This window comes from Bidens hawaiensis, unplaced genomic scaffold (genome assembly GCF_021521415.1).
Source record: "Bidens hawaiensis isolate Kalapana, Puna unplaced genomic scaffold, B.hawaiensis_p1.1 tig00016054_1, whole genome shotgun sequence".
Lineage (NCBI taxonomy): Eukaryota > Viridiplantae > Streptophyta > Magnoliopsida > Asterales > Asteraceae > Bidens > Bidens hawaiensis.
Genome location: NW_027492458.1, coordinates 292,402 through 315,038, shown reverse-complemented (window position 1 = coordinate 315,038; position 22,637 = coordinate 292,402). Strand labels below are relative to the sequence as shown.

General features: G+C 34.2%; 4 protein-coding genes across 9 annotated transcripts; 2 read left to right on the top strand and 2 right to left on the bottom strand.

Moving 5' to 3' along the window:
* Positions 1-449: 449 nt before the first annotated feature.
* Positions 450-4,111, bottom strand: LOC143550562 (splicing factor-like protein 1). The gene is made up of 2 exons (XM_077041186.1): positions 2,008-4,111; positions 450-874 (listed from the first exon to the last, which is right to left on the bottom strand). The coding sequence occupies exon 1, from the start codon at positions 4,109-4,111 to the stop codon at positions 2,042-2,044; it is 2,070 nt and encodes a 689-aa protein (XP_076897301.1). The 3' UTR covers positions 450-874; positions 2,008-2,041.
* Positions 4,112-5,629: 1,518 nt separating this feature from the next.
* LOC143550570 (hexose carrier protein HEX6-like) lies at positions 5,630-8,709 on the bottom strand. The gene is made up of 4 exons (XM_077041199.1): positions 8,555-8,709; positions 7,825-8,147; positions 6,526-7,255; positions 5,630-6,100 (listed from the first exon to the last, which is right to left on the bottom strand). The coding sequence occupies exons 1-4, from the start codon at positions 8,682-8,684 to the stop codon at positions 5,754-5,756; spliced, it is 1,530 nt and encodes a 509-aa protein (XP_076897314.1). The 5' UTR covers positions 8,685-8,709; the 3' UTR covers positions 5,630-5,753.
* Positions 8,710-10,409: 1,700 nt separating this feature from the next.
* LOC143550571 (putative isoaspartyl peptidase/L-asparaginase 3) lies at positions 10,410-14,313 on the top strand. 2 transcript variants are annotated; one of them, XM_077041200.1, is made up of 7 exons: positions 10,410-10,470; positions 11,287-11,458; positions 11,549-11,613; positions 12,509-12,901; positions 12,985-13,043; positions 13,734-13,838; positions 13,992-14,312. In XM_077041200.1, exons 1-7 carry the CDS (start codon positions 10,426-10,428, stop codon positions 14,209-14,211), a joined length of 1,059 nt encoding a protein of 352 aa, XP_076897315.1. In that variant the 5' UTR covers positions 10,410-10,425; the 3' UTR covers positions 14,212-14,312. The 2 variants fall into 2 exon arrangements, with proteins under 2 accessions (XP_076897315.1, XP_076897316.1); XM_077041201.1 differs by lacking the exon at positions 10,410-10,470 and having other exon boundaries at positions 11,342-11,458; positions 12,499-12,901; positions 13,992-14,313.
* A 3,150-nt stretch (positions 14,314-17,463) lies between these two features.
* On the top strand, positions 17,464-22,481 carry LOC143550569 (ceramide kinase-like). 5 transcript variants are annotated; one of them, XM_077041197.1, is made up of 12 exons: positions 17,464-17,623; positions 19,147-19,308; positions 19,403-19,570; positions 19,686-19,778; positions 19,853-19,945; positions 20,051-20,276; positions 20,366-20,453; positions 20,534-20,683; positions 21,002-21,103; positions 21,197-21,553; positions 22,023-22,089; positions 22,172-22,481. In XM_077041197.1, exons 2-12 carry the CDS (start codon positions 19,213-19,215, stop codon positions 22,307-22,309), a joined length of 1,578 nt encoding a protein of 525 aa, XP_076897312.1. In that variant the 5' UTR covers positions 17,464-17,623; positions 19,147-19,212; the 3' UTR covers positions 22,310-22,481. The 5 variants fall into 5 exon arrangements, with proteins under 5 accessions (XP_076897312.1, XP_076897311.1, XP_076897310.1 ...); XM_077041196.1 differs by having other exon boundaries at positions 17,470-17,609; XM_077041195.1 differs by having other exon boundaries at positions 17,470-17,623; positions 19,152-19,308; positions 20,369-20,453.
* The last annotated feature ends 156 nt before the right edge of the window (positions 22,482-22,637 follow it).

The window sequence follows — 22,637 nt, the reverse complement described above, 5'->3', positions numbered from 1 at the left end:
CAAACTAAAGCTTCAAAGATAAACAAACCATCATACATAAACAGAATTCTACATATCACTTAATTCATATACAAACAAAAGCTATGTATCAATATATCAAATTGTCAATAGCAACCTGAGAAAACATTATATAAATTTTTTTTCACAAACTTTTTTGCCATTATTAATGCAGCAGCATCAAGACTCACTAGCTACATAAGTACCAAAATTTGCAAATAAAACTAATCAACTATACTTGTGAAAGGATAATGTATAAATCAACTTAAAACTGTATTGAGTTGGGTAGGTTAAATAACAGTTCGAAACGAGCTTAAACCTTTTTAACTAATTCACACATAACATGTCAACGCATCTACCCGAGATCAATCACATGAGAGGCAAATCCAATGAAAGAAAACACTAACCGTTAACCTATCAAATCAAGAATATGGGATCACCTAAAGTTGTATTCAAGTTTTAACGGAATAATGTGGCTGCTATAAGATGATCTTATGAGTTTAGTAGTTTTTATATCAGATTCAAAAAGGTTATCAAAAGACTTAAAAACAATATATCCTACAAAGATCCGATAACATATTAACGCAAACCGCCACTATTCTTCCCGTATGGTTTGGAGTAAGCTCCCTTTTCGAAAGCACTAACGACTTCACTGTGAAAACACAAAGCTCCCCCTGTAATGAAATTATTACATCACAAAATAAAAGATAATAAAAATAGAATAACAAATTGTCAGTGATTAGTCCACAAAAGTCCAAGGCAAAACACTTTAGTAATAGTAAAAGATGAACAACGAAAACATTTCGACTGAATGATCTTGAAACCGCCACTCTGCAGATAAGAAATCAGATGAACAATTTGCTCCAAGAAATTATGCCTGTCAAAAGTTAGATGCCATGGCAAAGGAAAAAAGGTTAAATTTATTTATAAAAATATAGGGATTACTCTATAAAATAGTAACCAAGTTTTGAAACTGTTCTAATCATGTCATTCATAAAAAATTTTGTTCTAATTAGGTCACTAAAGTTTCATTTTTGTTCTAATCCTAGATATTTTGCCTGGATAAAAGGTAATGTAGGTTTTTTTTTATTTATAAATAGTTTGACATTGCATAATATTATTTTAAAAAATTGAGAAAATTTTTATTTAAATTGTGAAAAACTGAAAAAAATAATCTGAAAAAAAAAACTGAAAAAATTGCCAAAAAAAAAACTAATTAATTGTTTTTTTTTTGCAATTTTTCAATTTTTTTTTACAATTTTTCACATGTAACTTTTTTTCTCAATTTTTACTAATTTTGTAAAAATTTTAAATTTTTTTTGCAATGTCAAACTATTTAGAAATTAAAAAAAAAACTACATAACCTGCTATCCAGATAAAATATCTAAGATTAGAACAAAAAGGAAACTTTAGTGACCTGTTCGGAACAAAACTTTTTGAGTGACGTGATTGGAACAATTTCAAAACTTGATTATTATCCTATAGAGTAATCCCAAAAATATAATACCATAATATTTGCAAAATAATAAAATTGTTTTTAAGAGAATCCATAATATTGAACATTTTTCATAGAAATTATTTTCTCACTAAACAAAGAGCTGTGCAAAAAGATTTAAAAGCCACTTAATAATGCTTGTATTTGAATATTGAAAATTAAGTAATTAACTAATGCTTGTATTTGAATAATATCAGTATATCACTTGCATGATTCAACTTAATAGTTAACACTTAATAGTTAAATATGAATAATTTGAGTTCACTAATGTACTTACAAAACTGGTAAATTTTGCAGCCGGTTGAGCGCTTAAAACGCTGATGTGACATTTGTTTAAGCCAGTTGAAGTTATTATTAATAAAAAGCCACATCAGCGACCTTAAGTACACCAACGAACCTCCACGTCAAGTCGTCAACCGACAACTATTTAACTGCTCATCCAGTTGCAAAATTACCGAACTTGAACACTTTATGCAAGTACAATAAACACAGATATAAGAAGTTAACAACCATACCTTTCATCTTGGATATAATAAGTAAATAACACTATTATTTGGTCTCCGACAAGAACTTCTCATATTCTTTATCCGCGTTAGATTTACTCGTCTCCAGATTGGATGGCGGAGCATCCGGACGTGGGGCCCAAGGAGCATTTGCAATGATCTGCGAAGGGTCGATAGTTGACTGAGGCGGCATGCTGGTAATATTAGCAGTAGCGGGTACACCATAATACGGCGCGTAGGCATACGCTGGCGTTGAATACGCAGGTTGATGCATCTCACCCGAAGGAACAGTTAATGAAGTCACACCAGACGATCCCGGAGGCGCAGGTACAGGATACTGCATCCCGTACGGAGGTAACGGTTGACTCATGACCGGAGGGTACACGGTGGAGCCCGGAGGAGGGGGGGGAGGCGGGTAAGCCGCGTAGGTAGGAGGCCCGGGTGGTGGCGGTTGACCCCACAGAACTGGATTACCAGGATATGTTGCAGGCGGCGGTGGTGGCGGTGCGCCGCCAGGCGGCGGCGGTTGGGCTGGATAGGACCCGGGAACCATAGGAGGCGGAGCAGGCGGGCCAGGTGGGACCACCGGTTGCGGGCGTGTTCCCGCGATTCTAACAGCAATTGATCTTCCCTCCAAAAGATGACCGTTCATGTTCGCAATAGCGGTGTTAGCTTGATTAACGTCTGCATACTTCACAAAACCGTAACCTTTACTCAACCCTGTAATATGGTCTTTAATAACTTTCGCCTTTACAATTTCACCAAAAGGCGCAAACAGACGGATCAACGTATCGTCATCCAAAGTAGCCGGCAAGTAACCGATGTACAGATTTGTTTCATCGTACTCCTTTGACGGTTTCAACACACTTGCCCCTAAACCTAATCCTAATCCACCTTGCGGTGTACTTCCACTTGCTACAGCAGCAGTACCATCGCTTCCGGAACTACCTGGACCAATAGCAAGAGTCGCGGAACTCGACTTGATCAAAGACTCGGGAACCGTCCCACCTAACTCAGCCAAAAAGTTCTGATACTCATCATCCATTTTCTTACCAGCTGTTCCTTTAACCGGACAATCAATAGTCGGATGCCCACCGTCACCGCATATTTTACACAAAACATCACTTTTAAAAGTCGAACTACGCGACGGACACGCAAACTGCCTATGCCCCGGTTCACCACACAACCTACAATACTCCTCATCCCGTATCGTCCCATTCAACGCCGCTAGCTCCCTCAACTGCTGCCGCTTATGCTCGTTAAGCACCTCGTCAACCGGCTGCAACAGCTTCTGCACCATACTCGCAGCCGCATCCACCGCTTCCTGCGTATCCGCCTCCACAAACACATGCAAATCCTCGTTCTCCGACGGGTCATACTTCAAATCCCGCTTCTGCTGCAGCCTCCCCTCCTTCACCGACCCTTTTCCTCGAATCACAATCTTCGCACCCGTCTCCCGTTCCATCCGCTTCTGCGTGTTCCCCCTCGGCCCAATAATAAGACCAATAAAATTATACCCGGGATACTCCTTCATCGGAATATAAAGCTTCTTCGAAACCTTAGGCGGGCGATAATCCGCGGGCGGTTTAAACGACGGGTTCTCTTTTAAAATCTGTGAAATAATTTCCTGTCTCTCTTTATTCAACCTCTCCCGTGCCCGATACTCCCTAGTGTTTATTCTAATCCCCATGTTATCGTAAACGGGCTCGGGGGAAGGCGACCGGGCGCCTTCGGGCCTATCGTCTAAGGGCAAACCGGACTGAAACTTTCTACTAATCTCTAACAACCTATTATTAAGTGATTGTAATTTGGGATCAAGTAATATACCTGCAGTAACATCTTTCATGAAATCAGGTAACTGTAATAACATAGGGTTTGGTGGCGTGTCATCTTCCCACCGTGACTTTCGCTTACGTGTACCGCCGTCGGAGGATTCTTCCGGCGGTGGGTCCCACCGGGACTTACGGCGTCTCGACCCGTTTTCGTGGGGTTTGGGATCTGGGTTTTGATCCTGGGACCCGGGTTGGTGGTTTGGTGGGTGAAAGGTTGGATCTTGGTTAGGGTTTGGTGGGTCTTGGATTAGGGTTTCGAGATGGGTGTGGGTTGATTCGTCCATTTGGGTGGTGGTGGTGGTGACGGTGGAGATTACGACGACGGCGGCAGCGGTGGTGGTTATGATTATGAAAGTACAAGGGAAAGAGGTGTAGTTTTTATATAGGGTTATAGATTATGGTTTGTACTTTGTATATATATTATATTATATTATTATTAGTTTTACTATAAATAATGCTCGAAATCGCTCAATGTTCGATTCGATTTTGGCTCGTTTTTGCTCGGTTAAAATTTCAGCCGTTCGGTTTCGTTGTAAACGAGCCAAGCAACGAACAAAGTTTCGCTCGGTTCAGCACGGCTCATGAACAGCCTTAATGCCGAATCATTACTATGACTATCGTACTTTATGATAACTTAGAGCATATGGAGTTATATTTTTATTTTAGGTCAAAAATAAAAAATTGGGGACTAAAGAGGGAATTTCAATCAACGTTCGTGTGGTTTTTGGGTGGGCCACGTTTGAGCAAATCGAAGGTGTCGTTTTAGGTTGTTTAAACTTTGTGTTAATCATTACATCATATATATTATCGTTTAAATTTTAGAGCCTCTTTTATATGGTCGGTTTAAACTATGAAGTGTCATTCTATACGATTTTTTAAACAATGGAGCCACTTCCAAATGGGTTGTTTAAACTTTCGAGCCACATACTATGTGGTCGTTTGACACTAGGATTTACTTTGTATATGGGTGTATAATACTAAAAATTAGTGGAATGGATATGGGGTGTTGATTTTCGACCTCAAAAAAGGTATTAAAAAATAAAGAGAGAATTTCGATTTGCGTCCATGTGGTTTTTGGGTGTGCCACGTTTGAGGTGTCATTTTAGGTTGTTTAAACTTTGTGTTAATCATTCCATCTTCTATATTAACGTCTAAAGTATAGAGCTTCTTTTCATACGGTTGTTTGAACTATGAAGTGTTCTTCAATACGGTTGTTAAAGAGTGACGCCACTTCTGTATGGCCGTTTAACTTTTGAGCCCCTTCCTATATATTTTCCAAAGCGATTCGTTTCAACTTAAAGTTCATTATGTACAAGTTTTAACCGTAAACAAATTGATAGTTAATAAAAACAACTTGACTCTAAGGCTATGCGTAGTGGAGGGGCTACAAAATGGGGCGTTTTGCGCCGTGTGGCGCCCAGTCAGCAAGGATAGGCTTTTGTTTTTGGGGTGTATTGATGTTGTAGACCTGTATATATATATATATATATATATATATCCCTCTCTCTCTCACTACAATATAATAATAATAAACAACACATTCCCCCCCCCCCCCCAAAACAAACAATCCGGCGACAAAAGCTTGCCCCCCCCCCCCCCCACACCCACAATTAGCCCCAAATTTCGCCTAGGCGGCGGTGTTGTAGACCATTTTCGCCCAAAATCGCCCAATCTTCATGTCCACTACGCATAGTCTAATCAACCACTTGTTTATTTAGATGTTATGTCTTGCCATATAAAGAGAAAGAAAGTACAAAGGTTGTATCTTCTCAATTGAGAAAGAATTAATGAAGTGTGTGAGATGAGTTTCAAAATTTCAAGTTTTTTTACAATTGTCAAATCTTCAAATATTATTCATGTGACATGTAGTAAACCTATAATAAATATTTTCAACCATAATTCATGTGACATGTAGTGAACATATTTCTATAGGTTTCCTTTGTTATTAATCTCTACATCATCTTCATCATCATTCACATATCTCTTCCAATACCAATGCTGCTTCCACACCTGATCCATCGTCTCAATCGGCACGTTCTTAGTTTCCGGTAGAAACAAATAAACGAAAACCGTCATCACTGCCACCCACCCGCCAAAAAAGAAAAACGTCCCCGACTTCAAATGGCATAGCATTGACAAAAACGTTTGAGCTACAATGAACGTGAACAAAAACCCGACCGCAACAGTAATGCTCTGCCCAGCTGATCGAATCTCCAAAGGGAAAATCTCACTTGGAATTAACCATCCTAACGGTCCCCAAGATAATCCAAAACCTGCAACCAGGTGTGTTCAGTATTCGAATCAAACTCGAAAAACTCAAGGTTAATTCAAATCTTAGCAATCAAATTTCGAATCAAATACAAATTTATGATTATAAATTAAAAAGTTGTAAGAAAATCTAAAAGTTTACTACTAGGCAATAAACTTTTTCTTTTTTTTTTTTTACCTTTTTTCTCATTTTATTATAAAAAATGTAACTTTTAATATTAAGCTAAAAAAGGTTACACATATGTAACTTATATGTCACGTATAAGTACTCATATATATATGTAACTTGGTGAACTATATATTTTTTTTAATTTGTTCTTTTCACATCTGTTACCTTATAAATAAAATAAATATAAAATATTGATTGGATGTAGTAGTTTTCTAGATATGATTAATTATGATATTCGAAATTCTATTTGAACACCCTTACCTGCAACATAACTGCAAATCAAAACCAACACTAAATACCCATCCCCCTTGCTCAAACCACCATGATCACCTAACTTTGCCGCCATAATCGCGCCTACGAGCATTTGCGAAACAAACATCTGCACTCCACCGATAGTAAATATCGTCCTACGACCAAGTTTATCGACTATCAATAACGATATAAACGTCATGCTAAGTCCCACTAGTCCAGTCACCATTGCAGACATAAGCGAAGCACTTTCGCCGAACCCTATAGCTCTAAACAGAATTGGTGCATAAAATGATATAACATTTATTCCTGTCACTTGTTGAAAGAATGGTATAACAATAGCCATGACAAGTTGCGGTCTATATTTTCGTTGCAGTACGTTTTTAAAAGGGTGTTTTATGTTTTTTGCAATGGCATTCGCAGCTGCAAGATCATCAAACTCGAGTTGTATGTCGTGTGTGCCTCGGATCTTTTGTAGCACATGTTTGGCTTTATTGGGATTATTGTTAATGAGGCTGTTTGGTGTTTCGGGTAGGAAAAGTGTGCCTATTGTTAATACCGAGGCGGGGACCGCAGCCATGGCTAGGGAGATTCGCCATCCGTAGCCGGCTTTTATTTTTTCGGTTCCGTAGTTTAAAAGATTTGCGGCTAGAACGCCTACGCCCACGCAGAATTGGAAGCCCATGTTGAATGCTCCTCTGTAATGTGATGGTGCCATTTCTGATAGGTATAGTGGAACTGACTGTTGATAAAAAAAGGTTTGATTAAACGGGTCGACACATGGTTGGCACGGTTAAAAATGTGGCTAAACGGGTTCAAGGTTCAACCTTTATGACATTCGTAACACGTTAATATGTTGTGTTTAATAGGTCAATAGATCGAAATGACATGTTATGTCGTGTTTACTTTGTCTTATTATTATTATTATTATTATTATTATTTTAACTATGCTTAGCAAATCGTGTCAATAGTTTTCTTAAACGTGTCGTGCCATTCATGTAATTGGACTGCTTATATTAAAATGTATGTGTCGTGCCATTCTTGTTATTGAACCAGTTACCTTTAATCGTGTTAAACATGTTGTGTAATCCACTTAATTAACATGACCATGTTAATGTTTAAGAAAAATGACACGTTTAGTTAAACAAGTCGTGTTAGGTTCACTAGTCGTGTTAAACGTGTCATGTCCTGTTCAACCCGTTTAACAGAAAACGACATGTTTTGACAACTCTAGTCAAAAGTAGCCTAAGATGTCTTTTTATACAAAATTCAAATTATTATTATTATTATTATTATTAGTTACTAGATCACCTGATTAGCGAAACCAACTCCTACACCAAGCAAGACACGACCGATAATAAGCATGTAAAGATTATAAGCTGCACCACCAAGAGCCGCACCAGCAAGAAAAGCGGCTCCACCAATGAGAATCGAGGGTCTGCGCCCAAAGGCTCTAGTGACCGGTGAAGCAAAAAAGGTAGCAACAAAACCGGCTACGTATAGTGAAGAAGTGAAGGATGTTAAAAGCTGGCTGTCAAATTTGCAGTAGTTGCTTATCTTAGTGTCTTTTATCATCTTTGTGTAAACCTTTGGGAAAAATTTCCTTAAAAATGGCTCCATAGAAGTCACTCCACCTTCATATTATAACATGTTACATGTACATTAAAAGTTGCATAATAAGATAAGAAGTGATGCAAATCATGCAATATACACACGCTACCCCTATGGTGTTTGTACAGGCATGTACGACTCGTATAGACATTGTGTGCCTGACATATGTGTGGATAAATAAGAGTTGCAACTTTGTGTAGCCTATACGAGTCGTATAGGCCCTAATGTCTTGTATAGTTCTTCGTGGATGAAATATATGCCTCGTATAGGCCATAATATCTCAATCCTGATCAATTTTTTTCATAATTTTCATCTTCACTCATATACACGCTACACGACTCGTGTAGGCTTTTGTCAACATCATTTGACACCATCTGACACATATACGAACCGCATATTCCTATACAAAGTCAATAGTTAAATTTAGAACCTGAAATTCCAATATCATAGCCGAATATTATTCCTCCGGTCGCAGCAACCATGCAAGACAACACAACAAATGATGTAATATGACCATTGTACTTCACCACTTCACTGCTTACTTCCGACACAACCGCCATAGTTTGCTGACTGGTTCAGGAAGAGGTGTTTGGGGAGTGTGTGTGGGGGGTGGGGGGGGGGGTATGTAATGCTATATATACATATATGTGTATGCATAATACATGTACAAATAATATAGTAAACAGATGGTTGTTAGTAGTCAATCTTGACAGCTTGAGTGTTACAAACCACTTAAACCAGTCCAACTTGACTGCTAGATACATCAAAACGACAAAACATATCAACACAGATCTTTTGATACACTTAATATCTATATCACAAGTTTTATCACTAGAAATTATATATAATTATCGAAAAAAGATTTAAAATGTATATTTAGAAGACTTAAAACTTAGAACAGTTGAAGTCTAAATGGCCCTACAGTGAGTGATGGTTGGATCATATTGATTAAAGATAATTGATTCATTTATTTTGTTGGATTTTAGTCTTTTTAGAGTCTTTGGAGTTGAATTCTGCATGATACATGTTTTGTAAGTTTATAGACATTCACTATCAAAGCAAGAACTAGGAAAGTTAACATGTCATGCTCTATCACAATCCTTGTTACACTAACAAACAATGTTAATTAACTGACATGGTGGCTAAAAATTTTTTTAAATTTATTTTGATAATTAAAGTTATAGAATAATTTGGTGATTTGTTATTTGGATAATTGGATTTTATAAAAGGATGGGTGGTAAATAATGTTCAAGTTATCAAGTATGTGCCAACTCCTAAGCTTGTATTCATGTATATTTACTTTTAGGGGTGATTCATTTAAAAATTGATAATGAATAAAAACGTAATCATATTCCACCAAACAATAAATCAACCTAATAAACCACTAAGAAAAAAACTTAATTACTAAGAAGAAACAATCAACTTCATTTGTTGTGAAATAAAATAATAAATGATGAAGACATCACAAATTAATCTTTTTAGAGTAATTATATTCCGTATTTAATTAGTTCTTTTACTTGTGATTTAAAATAAATACATGACACCGCTTTTATCTATAACAATGATTATTCTATATGATATAACTATTAATATATATTGAATACAGAAATTACTAGTTTCATGATTTTCTCTCTGTAATGAATATCCCGTTTGCATTATGTACTCTTGATGTATAATGATATTTTATTGAAAATTTTATACAACTAAAGATATTTTTAATTTGGGTGATATAAATTGGGATTTTTTTATAGAATAGTAATCAAATTTTAAAATTGTTCTAATCAGATCACTCATAAAATATTTTGTTCCACTCAAATCATTAAAATATTATTTTGTGCTCCAGTTTTAGATAATTTACCTGAATAGCATGTTATCTACGTTGTTTATTTTAAATAGTTTGACTTTGCATAATATTTTTATAAAAATTAGTAAAAATATAACTTTTAAATTCCAAAAAATTGAAAAAATAATAATCTGTAAAATTGCCAAAAAAAAAGTAGTAAGAAATCATATCTTTTTTTTTTTCTTAATTACGGTTTTATATAAAAAAAAACCACCATTTCTTTAATAGTTGAATTATTAGTCGCTTTCATACAAAAAAAAATTTAGGAACATGTTATATTGTAATTTTTCAGTTTTCGTTTTCCTTTCCTTTTTTTTTTTTGCAAGATTAAAATATTTAAAAATAAAAAATAACATATATAACTAGATAAAATAAATATTTATTTAAGATAATCTCTAAAATTTTATAAGTTTTCCTGTATTACCACTTAATCCAACCGGCAAGCGACGGGTGTTAAAATGGCAGCTGTATTACCACTCCTTATCATCGTACTTGTCTCCAAGGTAATTCCTTCCTTAAATCTGCTCTGTTTATGTAATGTTGTCGGTCCTCGGAATCATCTAATTGGTTCGAATGATTCTATTACCTGGTTATGAATTTTTATGCCAATATTTAATAATAATGTGAATTTATTCTCAGATTTGTTAATATGCACATACTGTTCTATCTTTAGTTTCTGATCTGATCACACATATTCAAGATAATTTGAAACAATGATCCAAATGTTAGGACCTTAGGGGTGTGATTTGAACAAACCGAGCCCGAGCTTCACTTAGCTTGAGCTCGGTTTGGTTATGAGAGCTCGAGCTCGAGCTCGACTTGTTTATTATTTGTTAATTAAAGTATATACGTTTTTAATTATTTTTATCTATTTTGAGAGAAAAACCTTAAACGAGCCCAAGGTCAGCTCGTGAGTCGTTTCTTCTGTCTCGGGATTGGCTCGTTTATTATTAGTGTGGTTGGTTATAGACTCAAAATAAAGCTCAATTAACCAAAATTCAGTTTTTGAGTTGTTTTGGTTTTTTTCGGTTTGGGTTCAGTTTTTAATAGTTTTATCATTTGAGCTTGAAATTTTTTGGGCCGAATAAAGAATCTGCCAAAAATATAATGAATTTGAGCCTAAAGCTCAGAGACAAAATCTTATGTTATTTAATAACTAGGATTTGCAGAAAACTCAAAATTAAATGAAAATTTATATATTCGGTTCGGTTTTTATTACAAAACCGAACCAAAAGTTTGTTTTTTACGAAAACATAAAACCAAACTGTCAGCATTTTATTTTCTTAACTATTGTTTATTTTTGTCTGTTTTTTCGACAGGTAACAGGACAAGAGGTTGAATATTCAAATAAGTTTCCGTTAGTAGTGAGCACGTGGCCGTTCTTAGAAGCCGTGAGAGCAGGATGGAGGGCCATCAATGGCGGATTATCCTCCGTTGATGCAGTTGTGGAAGGTTGTTCCGCCTGTGAGTTTCTTAGATGTGACGGTACCGGTAAGTTTGTTCAAAGTTCAAACCAATGCTAATTAACATTGATTTATTTTTATATATATTTTTTTATAAAATGAATTTATGTTCAAACAGTTGGACCTGGTGGAAGCCCTGATGAGAATAGTGAAACCACACTTGATGCCTTAATCATGAATGGGGTAACAACATGTAACATTAATTTGTGTTTTCATAATAATAGGGAGTGTCTAAATACCCCCCCCCCCCTCATTGTAAACGGCCGAGCCCGAGCTCAGCTTGTTTTTTGTTTTTGTTATTTCAATTTCGGGCGTGTTTAATTATTTTTATACATTTTGTGGAAAAAACTTAAACGAGTTCTTGAGCTCGACTGTGCAGTGTAAACTTAATACACGGTTTTTTAGGAGAGGTAACGCTAAAAAAATGCGCAAGGCTCCTATGCACTAATTTGTGTTACCATAATAATAGGGAGTGTCTGAATATACCCCTTGCTGTAAACAAGCCGAGCCGAGCCCAAGCTTGACTAGGCTCATTTTGACTTACGAGAGCTCGAGCTCTTTTTCTAAAGCTCAGCTCGTGAGTTGTTTTTTCGAGCTTGGGCTCGGCTCGTTGATTAAATATTATTTAATTAATATATGTTTTTAATTATTTTTATATCTTTAATTATTTTTATATCTTTTTGAGATAAATTTAAACGAGCCTAAGCTCGGCTCGAGCTCGACTGTGCAATGTAAAACAAATAAAAATAGTCCAAAACAGGTAAAAGTAAAAAATACACAAGGCTCGTTAAAGCTTGACGAGCCTATATGAGCTTCTCATACAAGGCTCAATCTCAGGCCTGGGTAGTTCGTGAGTGGCTCGACTCGTCTACACCCCTGCTGAATATACCTCCCATGTGAGACGGATAATATTATTTTTATGAGGGTGGGCCCACCAAGTTTGTGAGGGGGGGGGGGGGTACGTGTAGCAGCACTCTTAAAATAATAGAGGGGTACGTTTAGCACAACCCTATGTATTTTGTCTGAAAAGTGAAAACCATTAACTGCGTTTATGTTGTGACTGGTAAGATTCATATAGGCAACAATGGAGGTTGGAGCGGTTGCAGCCATGAGATATGTGAAAGATGGAATCAAAGCTGCAAGATTGGTCATGTTGTACACCGAACACACAATGCTTGCGGGTGATCGAGCTTCCTCCTTTGCCATTTCAATGGGTCTTCCGGGATCTTCTAATCTTAGCTCACCCGAGTCGATGGAAAAGTGGACCAAATGGAGAGAAAATCACTGTCAGCCTAATTTTAGAAAAAACGTTCTACCAACAAATAGTTGCGGTCCTTATCATCTAAAACAAGATTCAGACGTTGGCGACAAGACGTGTTTGGTTGACGATGCTCCTGAATATATTAGAATGAAATCGTCTAGAGTCGATTTTCATAACCATGATACAATATCCATGGCAATCTTTGATAAAGTTTGTTGCTTTTTCATTCTTGTTTACTTGAATTCTTTCTGTAATATGATCGTTTCGTTTATTAAGTCTTGCTTTGGTTTCAGTCTGGACACATTGCTGTTGGTACATCAACAAATGGTGCTAGTTTTAAGATCCCAGGCAGGTCAGTATAAACGAGGGGTGGCAAATGTGACCTATTGGGTTGAATGGGTTGTATCACAATTTATATAATGGGTCACAATGGGTCAAACTAAAAAAAGAAAATGAATGAAAGGGTTGAAATTTCTCAAGTTTTTTTTTTTATATATATATATATATATATATATATATATGGAACGAGAAAAACGGAGGAAACTTGTTAGTACTTTTACTTTTTACTTTTTGATTTATTTTCCGAGTTATGATTTTTTTCTTATTTTTTTTGAAATTTTTAGTGAGGGGTTTTTGAAATGGGTCAAAATGGGTTTTTTAAAGTTCAACCCATTTTGACCCATTTCAAAAACCCCTCACCAAAAAATTCAAAAAAAAAATAAGTAAAAAAGCATAACTCGAAATATAAATCAAAAAGTAAAAAAGTAAAAGTACTAAAAAGTTTCATCCATTTTTCTCGTTCCTAAAAAAAATTAAAATAAAATAAAATAAAAATCTTGAGAAATTTCAACCCGTTTCAATCATTTTCTTGTTTTAGTTTGACCCATTGTGACCCATTATATACATTGTGATACAACTCATTCAACCCAATAGGTCACATTTGCCACCCCTAGCATAAACTTTGACCGAGATTATTGTACTCGATTTTTCAAAAAAAAAAAAAGTTTTAGTTAATTTCAAGAATTTACCCTTTTATCTGTAGGGTTGGTGATGGACCGATTGCTGGATCTTCTGCATATGCTGATGATGAAGTTGGAGCTTGTGGTGCAACGGGCGATGGCGATATCATGATGCGCTTTCTCCCATGGTAATCTTATATTATAAGGTTTTTTGTTTTGTTTTGTTTTTTGTTAAACAAAAAGTTGCATGTAAAAGAATCATACTTTTAAATTAAGTTTTAATCAAGCAATTTGCATATTAATGATCATTTTAGTTAATATGTGTTTTAAACTGGTTTCAGTTATCAAGTGGTGGAGAGTATGCGGTTAGGAATGGCGCCAAGTGTTGCTGCGAAAGATGCAATATCAAGAATAGCTAGAAAGTATCCAACTTTCGTTGGGGCTATCTTTGCGGTTGACAAGAATGGCACGCATGCTGGTGCGTGTTATGGATGGACATTTCAGTACTCGGTCAGAAGCCCGAGTATGGATGACGTGGAGGTCTTTACTGTGTATCCTTAAGCTTGTAGGCTTGTGTGTGTATGGTTGGATAAGATGAAGATTTGACACCATAAAAGAGAAAAAGAAAGATAATTTTTGGATGGTAATGCTCAAAACTATCTTTTTTTTTTTTTTGGAATATCAATTTGTAAGTTCTTGATTGGTGAGTGTGTTGGTATGCAAAGGAATAATGCTTATATGTATGTTAAAGATGGTGACTACAATGGTGGTGGTTATTCAAGAACTTAAAAAGAATCTTGAGAGCATAATCATAGAATTCAACTAAGACAAATATTTTAGGGGTTTTTTTAATGCCTTTAAAAAAACAATAAAAATAATAAATCTATTATGCTATTAAAACAAGGTTTATTTTAATAAATAATATGATTTCTCATAATTTCTTGTTAATAAAATAATTTAAAATTAAATTAAATTACATTCAACTTTTAGAATTTCTTCTTAGTATAATAAATCAAAATTGTCCTTTCAAATGTGGTGTAGACTACACCGTGTAGTGGTAACCTGATGAATCAAAATTAAATTTAAATAATCACCCTTATTTGACTCGATCGATTATACATACTTCACACCAATATTGAATTCCATAATAAAAGTTCTTATTAATTCTTTGTAATGGTGTAGAGCAGTGTTTTAAAAACCGGTTCAAACCGGCCGGTTGAACTGTTTAAACCGGATTTCTCATAGTAGACCGGTATTTTGAGTCCGGTATTTTTGACCGGTTTCATAGAACATCGTACCGGCGGTTTTTGTCTTAAATACCGGTTCTTACCGGCATACCGGTTTTAAGCCTGTGAAATTTATGATATTTGCGGCCCATATTTTTTCAAAATTACTTTTAATCCAACAATTAACATTCAAACGTGTAAACTTTAAGATTATTTTTTCAAAATTGGGTGTTTTTCCATTGCTTTTTAATATGGATTAACTTTTGAATTATTTTTTGTTATAGGAATCATTTAGTTTTAGGTTATTTTTGGATTGAAGTTACATTTATAGGCAAATATAAGGTAAACTATTCGACCGGTTGAACCTCCCGATATAATCCGGTTCAACCGGTTGTACCAATTTTTAGCCCAATCCGGTACAAGTAAAATACCGGTTTTTAATCATTGGTGTAGAGAGACAAGAAAGAAAACAAGAAGAATAAAACAAAAGTAAACTCACCTTAATAGAACATTACCAAACATAAAGTCTACCAATTAGGAATGATTATGGCAGAAAATAAACCATGAATACTTCACACCAATTTGTTTATATATATCTTATTATTTGTGTTATTAAACTGTTTTTTTTATTAATCGCCATTTTTTTCATTCCAAGAGATTTATGAAAAATAATCCGTTAAATTTGTGATTATAATATAAATTCATAAGATATATTATTAATATAATATTATTTTTTTATGTTTTATTAACCACCCATGTATCACACGGGTTCATACATGGGTTTTGACATAGTAAAACTAATAGGAAGTTTAAAAAAGTTAATGACTTTGTTAAACAATATTATTATACCAAAAGTACCTTATATTTAACTATTTAAGAACTACAAAAGTTAAAATTACTATAAAATATATCTTATATTTATATAAAAAAATTAACTGTTATAAAAATAAAGTGTTTTATTAAAAAGTTTAGATGGATTTGACGCACCGTTACATACACAAAAACATGCTACGACGATTAGTTGATTATGTAAATATTTTCATCAAAAACAATATAATATTAATATATACATTATATTGTTAAACTTATATAAATATAACTTCAACACTTTAAACTGTTACTTATTAATCCATGTACATAACGTGATAAACAACACTTCTAATTCTACTTTAACAGGATAATGGGAAACCTTGTATGCCTCTCATCTAACTTCCATTTATGACATGTTTTCTAAACATTTTGAAAACATTTCGATTATAATAAAAAATTAGTAACTTTCCGTTAAAGTTAAAAATATGTTAGTTACATTGTCGGTTTATGACATGTTTTTTAAATATTTTGAAAACATTTCGACTATAATAAAAAAATAGTAAACTTCTTATTAAAGCAGTAACGGATTTAGATCAAAATGTCAGGGGTAACGTTCAAAATCATTTATTTTACCGTATTTCATACAATGTAAACTAAACAAAAATCGAAACACGATGATAAATAAATTCAAACACATTGGCTGCGTATTTTTCCTCATTGAATTTTAAAAACTTGAAATCGAGCCATTACACCCTCTTCTTTTACTTTTCTCATGTGTTTCTCTTTCAACCACTAAAATTAAAACATTCTTCAAATACTCATCACTCATTCAATTGCGTAAATCCGTCTTGATAAGCTTCAAATACTCATCAAACCATTTTACATCAAAAACGTCTTCGACCACTAGAATAATTTGTCCATTTAAAATCATGACCACGTTGTTGAAAAACCAATTTTAGTTAATTACCTAAATTGAGCAAGTACAAAGCCAAACTGTAGTGGTGAGTGGTGACCGGAGTTCTGGTGACCGAAGGAGGAGAAAGGCGGAGCAGAGCCGGTGGTGATCGGTGGAGTGCCGTGGTTAAAACGGTTAGTGGGTCTGTAAGACTAAATCACCTTCATTCTTTTGTTGAGGTTCTGGCACTTTTTCCTCCGGCCTTAGGCTTTACATTTGTTTGGGCTTAGTTGGGTTGAACTTTTAAATTGGTTGGGCTTAAAACACACGAGGAACGTTATTAGATTTACACTACCGATGAAAGTATGTTAGTTACATTGTCGGTTTATGACATTTTTACCAAACAATTTGAAAACATTTCGATCACAAAAAAGGTTTAGTAAACTTTCCGTAAAAGTAAAAAATACAGTAGTTACTTGGGCCAGTATGAATTATTATCGACCAATTAATCGTAAAGCGCTTTCCTTGTACTTTTATTCATTTCTTGTTACCTCTTCTCCTCCAATCCAATAACAACAATAACAAAAACACATATCTAATATCTTTCTAGATTCCTCCCTTTGATTCCCTTAAATCCGCACCAAACCCTCAAATCACAAACCCATTTTCTCTCAATTATTGACTTAAAGTTTTGATTTTTATAACACCCTTTTGGATCTTGGGGGGTTTGAGATCATTTTGTTTTTCATTTTTGAATTAAAGATTTGATTTTTATAACACCCTTTTGGATCTTGGGAGGTTTGATCATTGGTATGGATAGAAATGGTGATTTGATCATGAGGGTTGATGATGATGATATTCAAGAAAATAATAATAATAATAATAATAATCATAATAATAATAATAGCCAATATGAAGAACCCTTGATTTTTTTGAGTTGTAATTTTTTCTTGGATCATGTTGGGGAGGTTTTTGTTACCCTTAAACCAGATGGGTTGTCCTGGAAATTGATGGAATCCCTTTGCAATGTTAGTTTTTCCAGGTTACATCAAACTGCTTTTGTGCAATCTTTTTATTATTATTATTATTATTATTATTATTATTATTATTATTTAAATCTTGAATTTAATTCCTTGTTTAACTGATTTGGTTATTGTTGGTTTGCACCAGTAAACATTACTAGAGTTTTAGCATCTGTGAACATTGATATTTACCTTTGATTGCTAGAGTTTTAAACTTTATAACATGGGATATTTTGTTTGCTGATATTTTTCCAAATTTTAGCATCTGTGAACATTAGTAGTAAATTTGATATCAAGAACTGCCAATTTTAGCATATTGTTTATAAGTCTAAACTTACCATAATGTTTGATTGCAAAAGTTTTAAACTTTATAACAAGGGATATTTTGTTTCTTGATTTTTTTCCAATTTTTAGCATCTGTGATCATTAATAGTAAATTTGATATCAAAAACTGTCAATTTTAGCATATTGTTTATAGTTTTAATAATGCCATAATGTTTGACTGCAAAAGTTTAAAACTTTTTGACATGGGATAATTTGTTACTTGATCTTTTTCTCAATTTTAGCATCTGTGATCATTAGTAGTAATTTTGATATCAAGAATTGCTCTTTTCTGCATATTGTTTATAGTTTTAATATTGCCATAATGTTTGACTGCAAAAGTTTTGAACTTTTTGACATGGGATATTTTGTTACTTGATCTTTTTTCAAATTTTAGCATCTGTGAACATTAGTAGTAAAATAATAATTTGATATTAAGAACTGCCCACTTCCCTATATTGTTTGTAGTTTTAATATTACCATATTGTTTGATTGCTAAAGTTTTAAACTTTTTAACATGGGATATTTGTTTCTTGATTGCAGAAGTTTTTGTAAAAAAAAGCCCCCTTCCCCATATTGGTTGTAGCTTCAATATTACCATAATGTTTGATTGCAATAGTTTTAATCTTTTTAACATGGGATATTTTGTTTTTTTTTATCTTTTTCCCAATTGCTGCATCTGTCACATGTTTAGTTGCTAGTTTAACAATTTCATGAGATTGACCTTACATCAAACTGCTTTTGTTTCATCTTTTAGTTATTTAAATCTTGAATTTATTTCCCTATATAACTGGTTTTGTTCTTAGTTTTCTGTATTTGTTGGTTTGCACCAGTAAGCATTGCTATCAAAATTGATATCAAGAACTGCCAAATTTGTAGTTCTTTGCAAAAGTTTTTAACTTTTAAACATGGGATTTTTTTGTTTCTTCATCTTTTCCTCATATTGTATATATCAAGAACTGCCCACTTCCCCAGATTGTTTTTAGTTATAATATTACCATATTGTTTGATTGCTTAAGTTTTAAACTTTTTAATATGGGATACTTGTTTCTTGATTGCAAAAGTTTTTAACTTTTAAACATAAGACGTTATCAAGACCTGCCCCCTTCTCCATTTTGTTTGTAGTTTTAATTATTTTAGTATCTGTCATATGTTTAGTTGGCAATCTAATCGTTTCATGAGATTGACCTAGCATGTTTTGTTGTTGTTTCTTATGCTGAAGGATAGCGAGGATCGTTCAACTTGTTTAGGAATACAACTTCTATCCAAACATGATACCTCAATCAACATGTCAGATGTTTACGCTGTTGAGTTTATAGATTGGGGATTAGTACACGAAACCCTTCTCACAAACCCTGGATTCCTATTGGGTCATGCATCCGAGGTTAGAAAGTCTCATCCTTTTTGTGTATACATAGGTTCTTGGATTTCAATTTAAGTTCTAGTTTTGTCACTTTATGTGTATCTATTGCTTGTAGATGTATCGGTTCACGGTGCATGGTGTAGAGAGGTCAAAAAGTCAACCTTCTTTGTGGGCTCCAGTTGTCTTTACGTTCGGTCATGTCGATAAGCAAATATGTCAAATGTGGGTCAACAAGATAAACTCTTGTTTAAGCTTGGAAACCGACCGACCCAAGAATCTTTTGGTATGTTCTATTAAGGATGAATAATTGAATAGAAGTATAGAACACAACCGTTAGTCACTTAAGTAATCAGAATTTGTGAAACATGTCAAAAATTGTTTGCCTTTATGTTTATTAGGTTTATGTTAATCCGGGGAGTGGAAAAGGAAACGGTTATCGAACATGGGAAAGTGTAGCTCCAATCTTTTCTCAAGCTAAAGTGAAAACAAAGGTTCATGTCTTTTTTTCCCGAATTTTTCTAGCCAACATAAATATTGATTAGATTTTGATGGATTATTTTTATAGGTTATTGTTACAGAAAGGGCCGGGCATGCTTTTGCTGCTATGGCTTCTATAACAAACCGAGAGCTTAACTTGTATGATGGAGTTGTAGCCGTTGTGAGTATTATCTTCTTTACATGTAAACTTATCGGATTTTTTTACCAAATTTTTCATTTTTTTTACTATATTGATATTGTTCTTTGATTATTTGATGGGATTTAGGGTGGTGATGGATTTTTTAATGAGATTCTTAACGGGATTCTATTGCCAAGACATAAAGCACCTTATCCACCTTCCCCTTCAGATGACGATCCAACGGTTGAAACCGAAAGTGATGTATTGGTTCATGACCCAACGGTAACCGTTGTGGACCCCACGGTTTCTAATGACGACACGTCTCCCCTTCTTAAAAGTTCATCCCTCAACGAATCACAACCCGTAAAAATCAGTATGCGTCTTTCTGCACGGGTCTTTATTTGTATATTTTTTATTTGTTTCATAATGTGTGACAACTGACTACTTTTGTATATCATAAAGCAGATCAAGATTCTGAGATGTCTTTCCCAAATGAACGGTTTCGGTTTGGGCTTATTCCTTCTGGTTCTACCGATGCTATTGTAATATGGTAAATAACTATGATTTTTTTGTTTTGCATTTTTTATGTGAAAACTCGTTGAACGGTGACTAACTTTGACTTCCCATCAGCACAACTGGGGTACGGGATCCGATGACATCAGCACTGCAAATTATCTTGGGTAAAAGGGTATGCCTTGATATAGCTCAAGTTGTGAGATGGGAAAAATCACATGTGTCCAGGAACAAGCCTCATGTACGCTATGCAGCTTCCTTTGCAGGGTAGACTTTCAATTTTGAATTCTTTTTCTTTTTTTTTTTTCAAAAAAAGATGGAGTTTTTTTTAAAAATAATTAATAGAAAAATCTTCTTTTAAAAACTTTTATTTTAATTATTATTATTATTATTATTATTATTATTATTATTATTATTATTATTATATTGCTTTTGCAATCATATTTTACGTGGGAACTATCTATTATAAATGGACATAAAAATTATTTGCAAATCACAGAAACCGTTGCAGAACCTGTTAAAGAGTAAATACAAAGGAAAAAAAAGTATATTGACTTTTCTTTTTTGTTTCTTGGATGTCACCAGTTATGGATTCTATGGAGATGTTATTACAGAGAGTGAGAAGTACCGGTGGATGGGGCCCACGAGATACGATTACGCAGGAACTAAAGTGTTCCTTAGGCACAGGTGATTAAATCACCTACATAGTGTTATCATAACACAATATCCAATAGTGTTTTCTTATCTAATTTGAGTTGGCTGTTTTCATAATATTAAAAGGTCATATGAGGCGAAAATTGCATATATGAAAGCCGAACCAGAAAAGACGAATGTGGGTGCGAATGCAAGAAGAATAAAGGCATTTTGGGGTTTATCTAAAGAGTCAGAACGAGTAGTGTGTCGGGCCAAATGTGATATTTGTAGCACGGCATCAGTGGGCCCACAAGCTGAAAAACCTGACCCGAAACAAAAGTCAAATTGGGTTAGTGTTAAAGGACGGTTTCTTAGCATTGGGGCTGCTGTAATCTCCTGTAGAAATGAAAAGGCACCCGATGGATTGGTTGCTGATGCACATCTTTCAGACGGTTTTCTGCATCTTGTTTTGATCAAAGAGTGCCCTCGTGCGTTTTATTTATGGTAAAAGCATATAACTTTATTTATTTTTTATTCATCTTTTTTGGATTTATTGGTGGAAATTACTCTCTCTTAAAAAGAAACTAGTCAATCGGTCAAACAAATTGTTTTAGATTAAACGAAGGCATCAAGTGTGCATCTTTAATGCATAAAACCTCCAAAATCATTTTGTTCAAGAAAATAAACCATCGTTGAAATAATGTTGTTTTTGTAATCATACTCGACCGACTGATTATTTACATAAAATGGGTAGAAAAAACTTTAATCAAAGGATGTGTCGGGTCCACGCAACCTGATCACACGTTATATTCTTCTCTATAGACTGGTTTAGGACGTTATGTGCATGTTTTAGTTAACTTTCAACTCCTTTGACCCGTTCCTGTTTTAGTTACTTTTTCGCTTTTTTTATGCATTTAATTCATTCATGAATGTGTCAAAATGTGACTAATGACCGTTGATTTGACATATGTAGGCACCTCACTCAGCTGGCAAGAAAGGATGGCACCCCCCTGAATTTCGATTTCGTTGAACATCATAAAGTAAGTTTATTCATTAATTTATTTTATTTTATTTTTTTGCATTTTCTGAATAAAAATTCATACTTTTTGTTTATTTTCACAGACTACAACTTTCACATTCACATCTTCCGGGGAGGAAAGTGTGTGGAATGTGGATGGCGAGATTCTTCAAGCACAAAAACTCTCTGCACAAGTTTTTCGCGGCCTTATTAGTCTGTTTGCTTCCGGGCCCGAAACGTGATATTGACGATTTTCCCCCTGTTGTATTTCTATGTAAATATGTATACGGAAACTGTAGTACTGTACCCGTTTTAGTTTTTTTTTTCCAGATAAATTACTCATTTTTGTGGCGACATTGTTAAAAATAGCATGAGTTAAAATCTTTATTAAAGTTATAGATTTTTTTTATGTTAGTTTGTGAGTGTTTTACTGTTTTACATACCGTATAGCGGTATAGGTCGTCCGATTTTTTTTTATTTTTTTATTATTTTAAATATTTTTTGCAAAGTTTACCCAGTCAAAACTGAAATAGTCATTCTTCTTCTCAGTGCTCCACCAGGATTAATAAT

What these genes read in the sequence shown, in the direction of transcription:
- LOC143550562 (XM_077041186.1), bottom strand. Translation starts at nt 4,111, where the DNA reads ATGGACGAATCAACCCACACCCATCTCGAAACCCTAATCCAAGACCCA.
- LOC143550570 (XM_077041199.1), bottom strand. Translation starts at nt 8,684, where the DNA reads ATGGCGGTTGTGTCGGAAGTAAGCAGTGAAGTGGTGAAGTACAATGGT. An exon ending in GAGTTGGTTTCGCTAATCAG is followed by an intron (nt 7,256 to 7,824) that starts GTGATCTAGTAA and finishes TTTTATCAACAG; the next exon opens with TCAGTTCCACTATACCTATC. An exon ending in GATTTGCAGTTATGTTGCAG is followed by an intron (nt 6,101 to 6,525) that starts GTAAGGGTGTTC and finishes ACCTGGTTGCAG; the next exon opens with GTTTTGGATTATCTTGGGGA.
- LOC143550571 (XM_077041200.1), top strand. Translation starts at nt 10,426, where the DNA reads ATGGCAGCTGTATTACCACTCCTTATCATCGTACTTGTCTCCAAG. An exon ending in TCATCGTACTTGTCTCCAAG is followed by an intron (nt 10,471 to 11,286) that starts GTAATTCCTTCC and finishes TTTTTTCGACAG; the next exon opens with GTAACAGGACAAGAGGTTGA. An exon ending in TCTTAGATGTGACGGTACCG is followed by an intron (nt 11,459 to 11,548) that starts GTAAGTTTGTTC and finishes ATGTTCAAACAG; the next exon opens with TTGGACCTGGTGGAAGCCCT.
- LOC143550569 (XM_077041194.1), top strand. Translation starts at nt 17,592, where the DNA reads ATGGAATCCCTTTGCAATGTTAGTTTTTCCAG. An exon ending in TATTGGGTCATGCATCCGAG is followed by an intron (nt 19,309 to 19,402) that starts GTTAGAAAGTCT and finishes TATTGCTTGTAG; the next exon opens with ATGTATCGGTTCACGGTGCA. An exon ending in ATTTCGTTGAACATCATAAA is followed by an intron (nt 22,090 to 22,171) that starts GTAAGTTTATTC and finishes TTATTTTCACAG; the next exon opens with ACTACAACTTTCACATTCAC.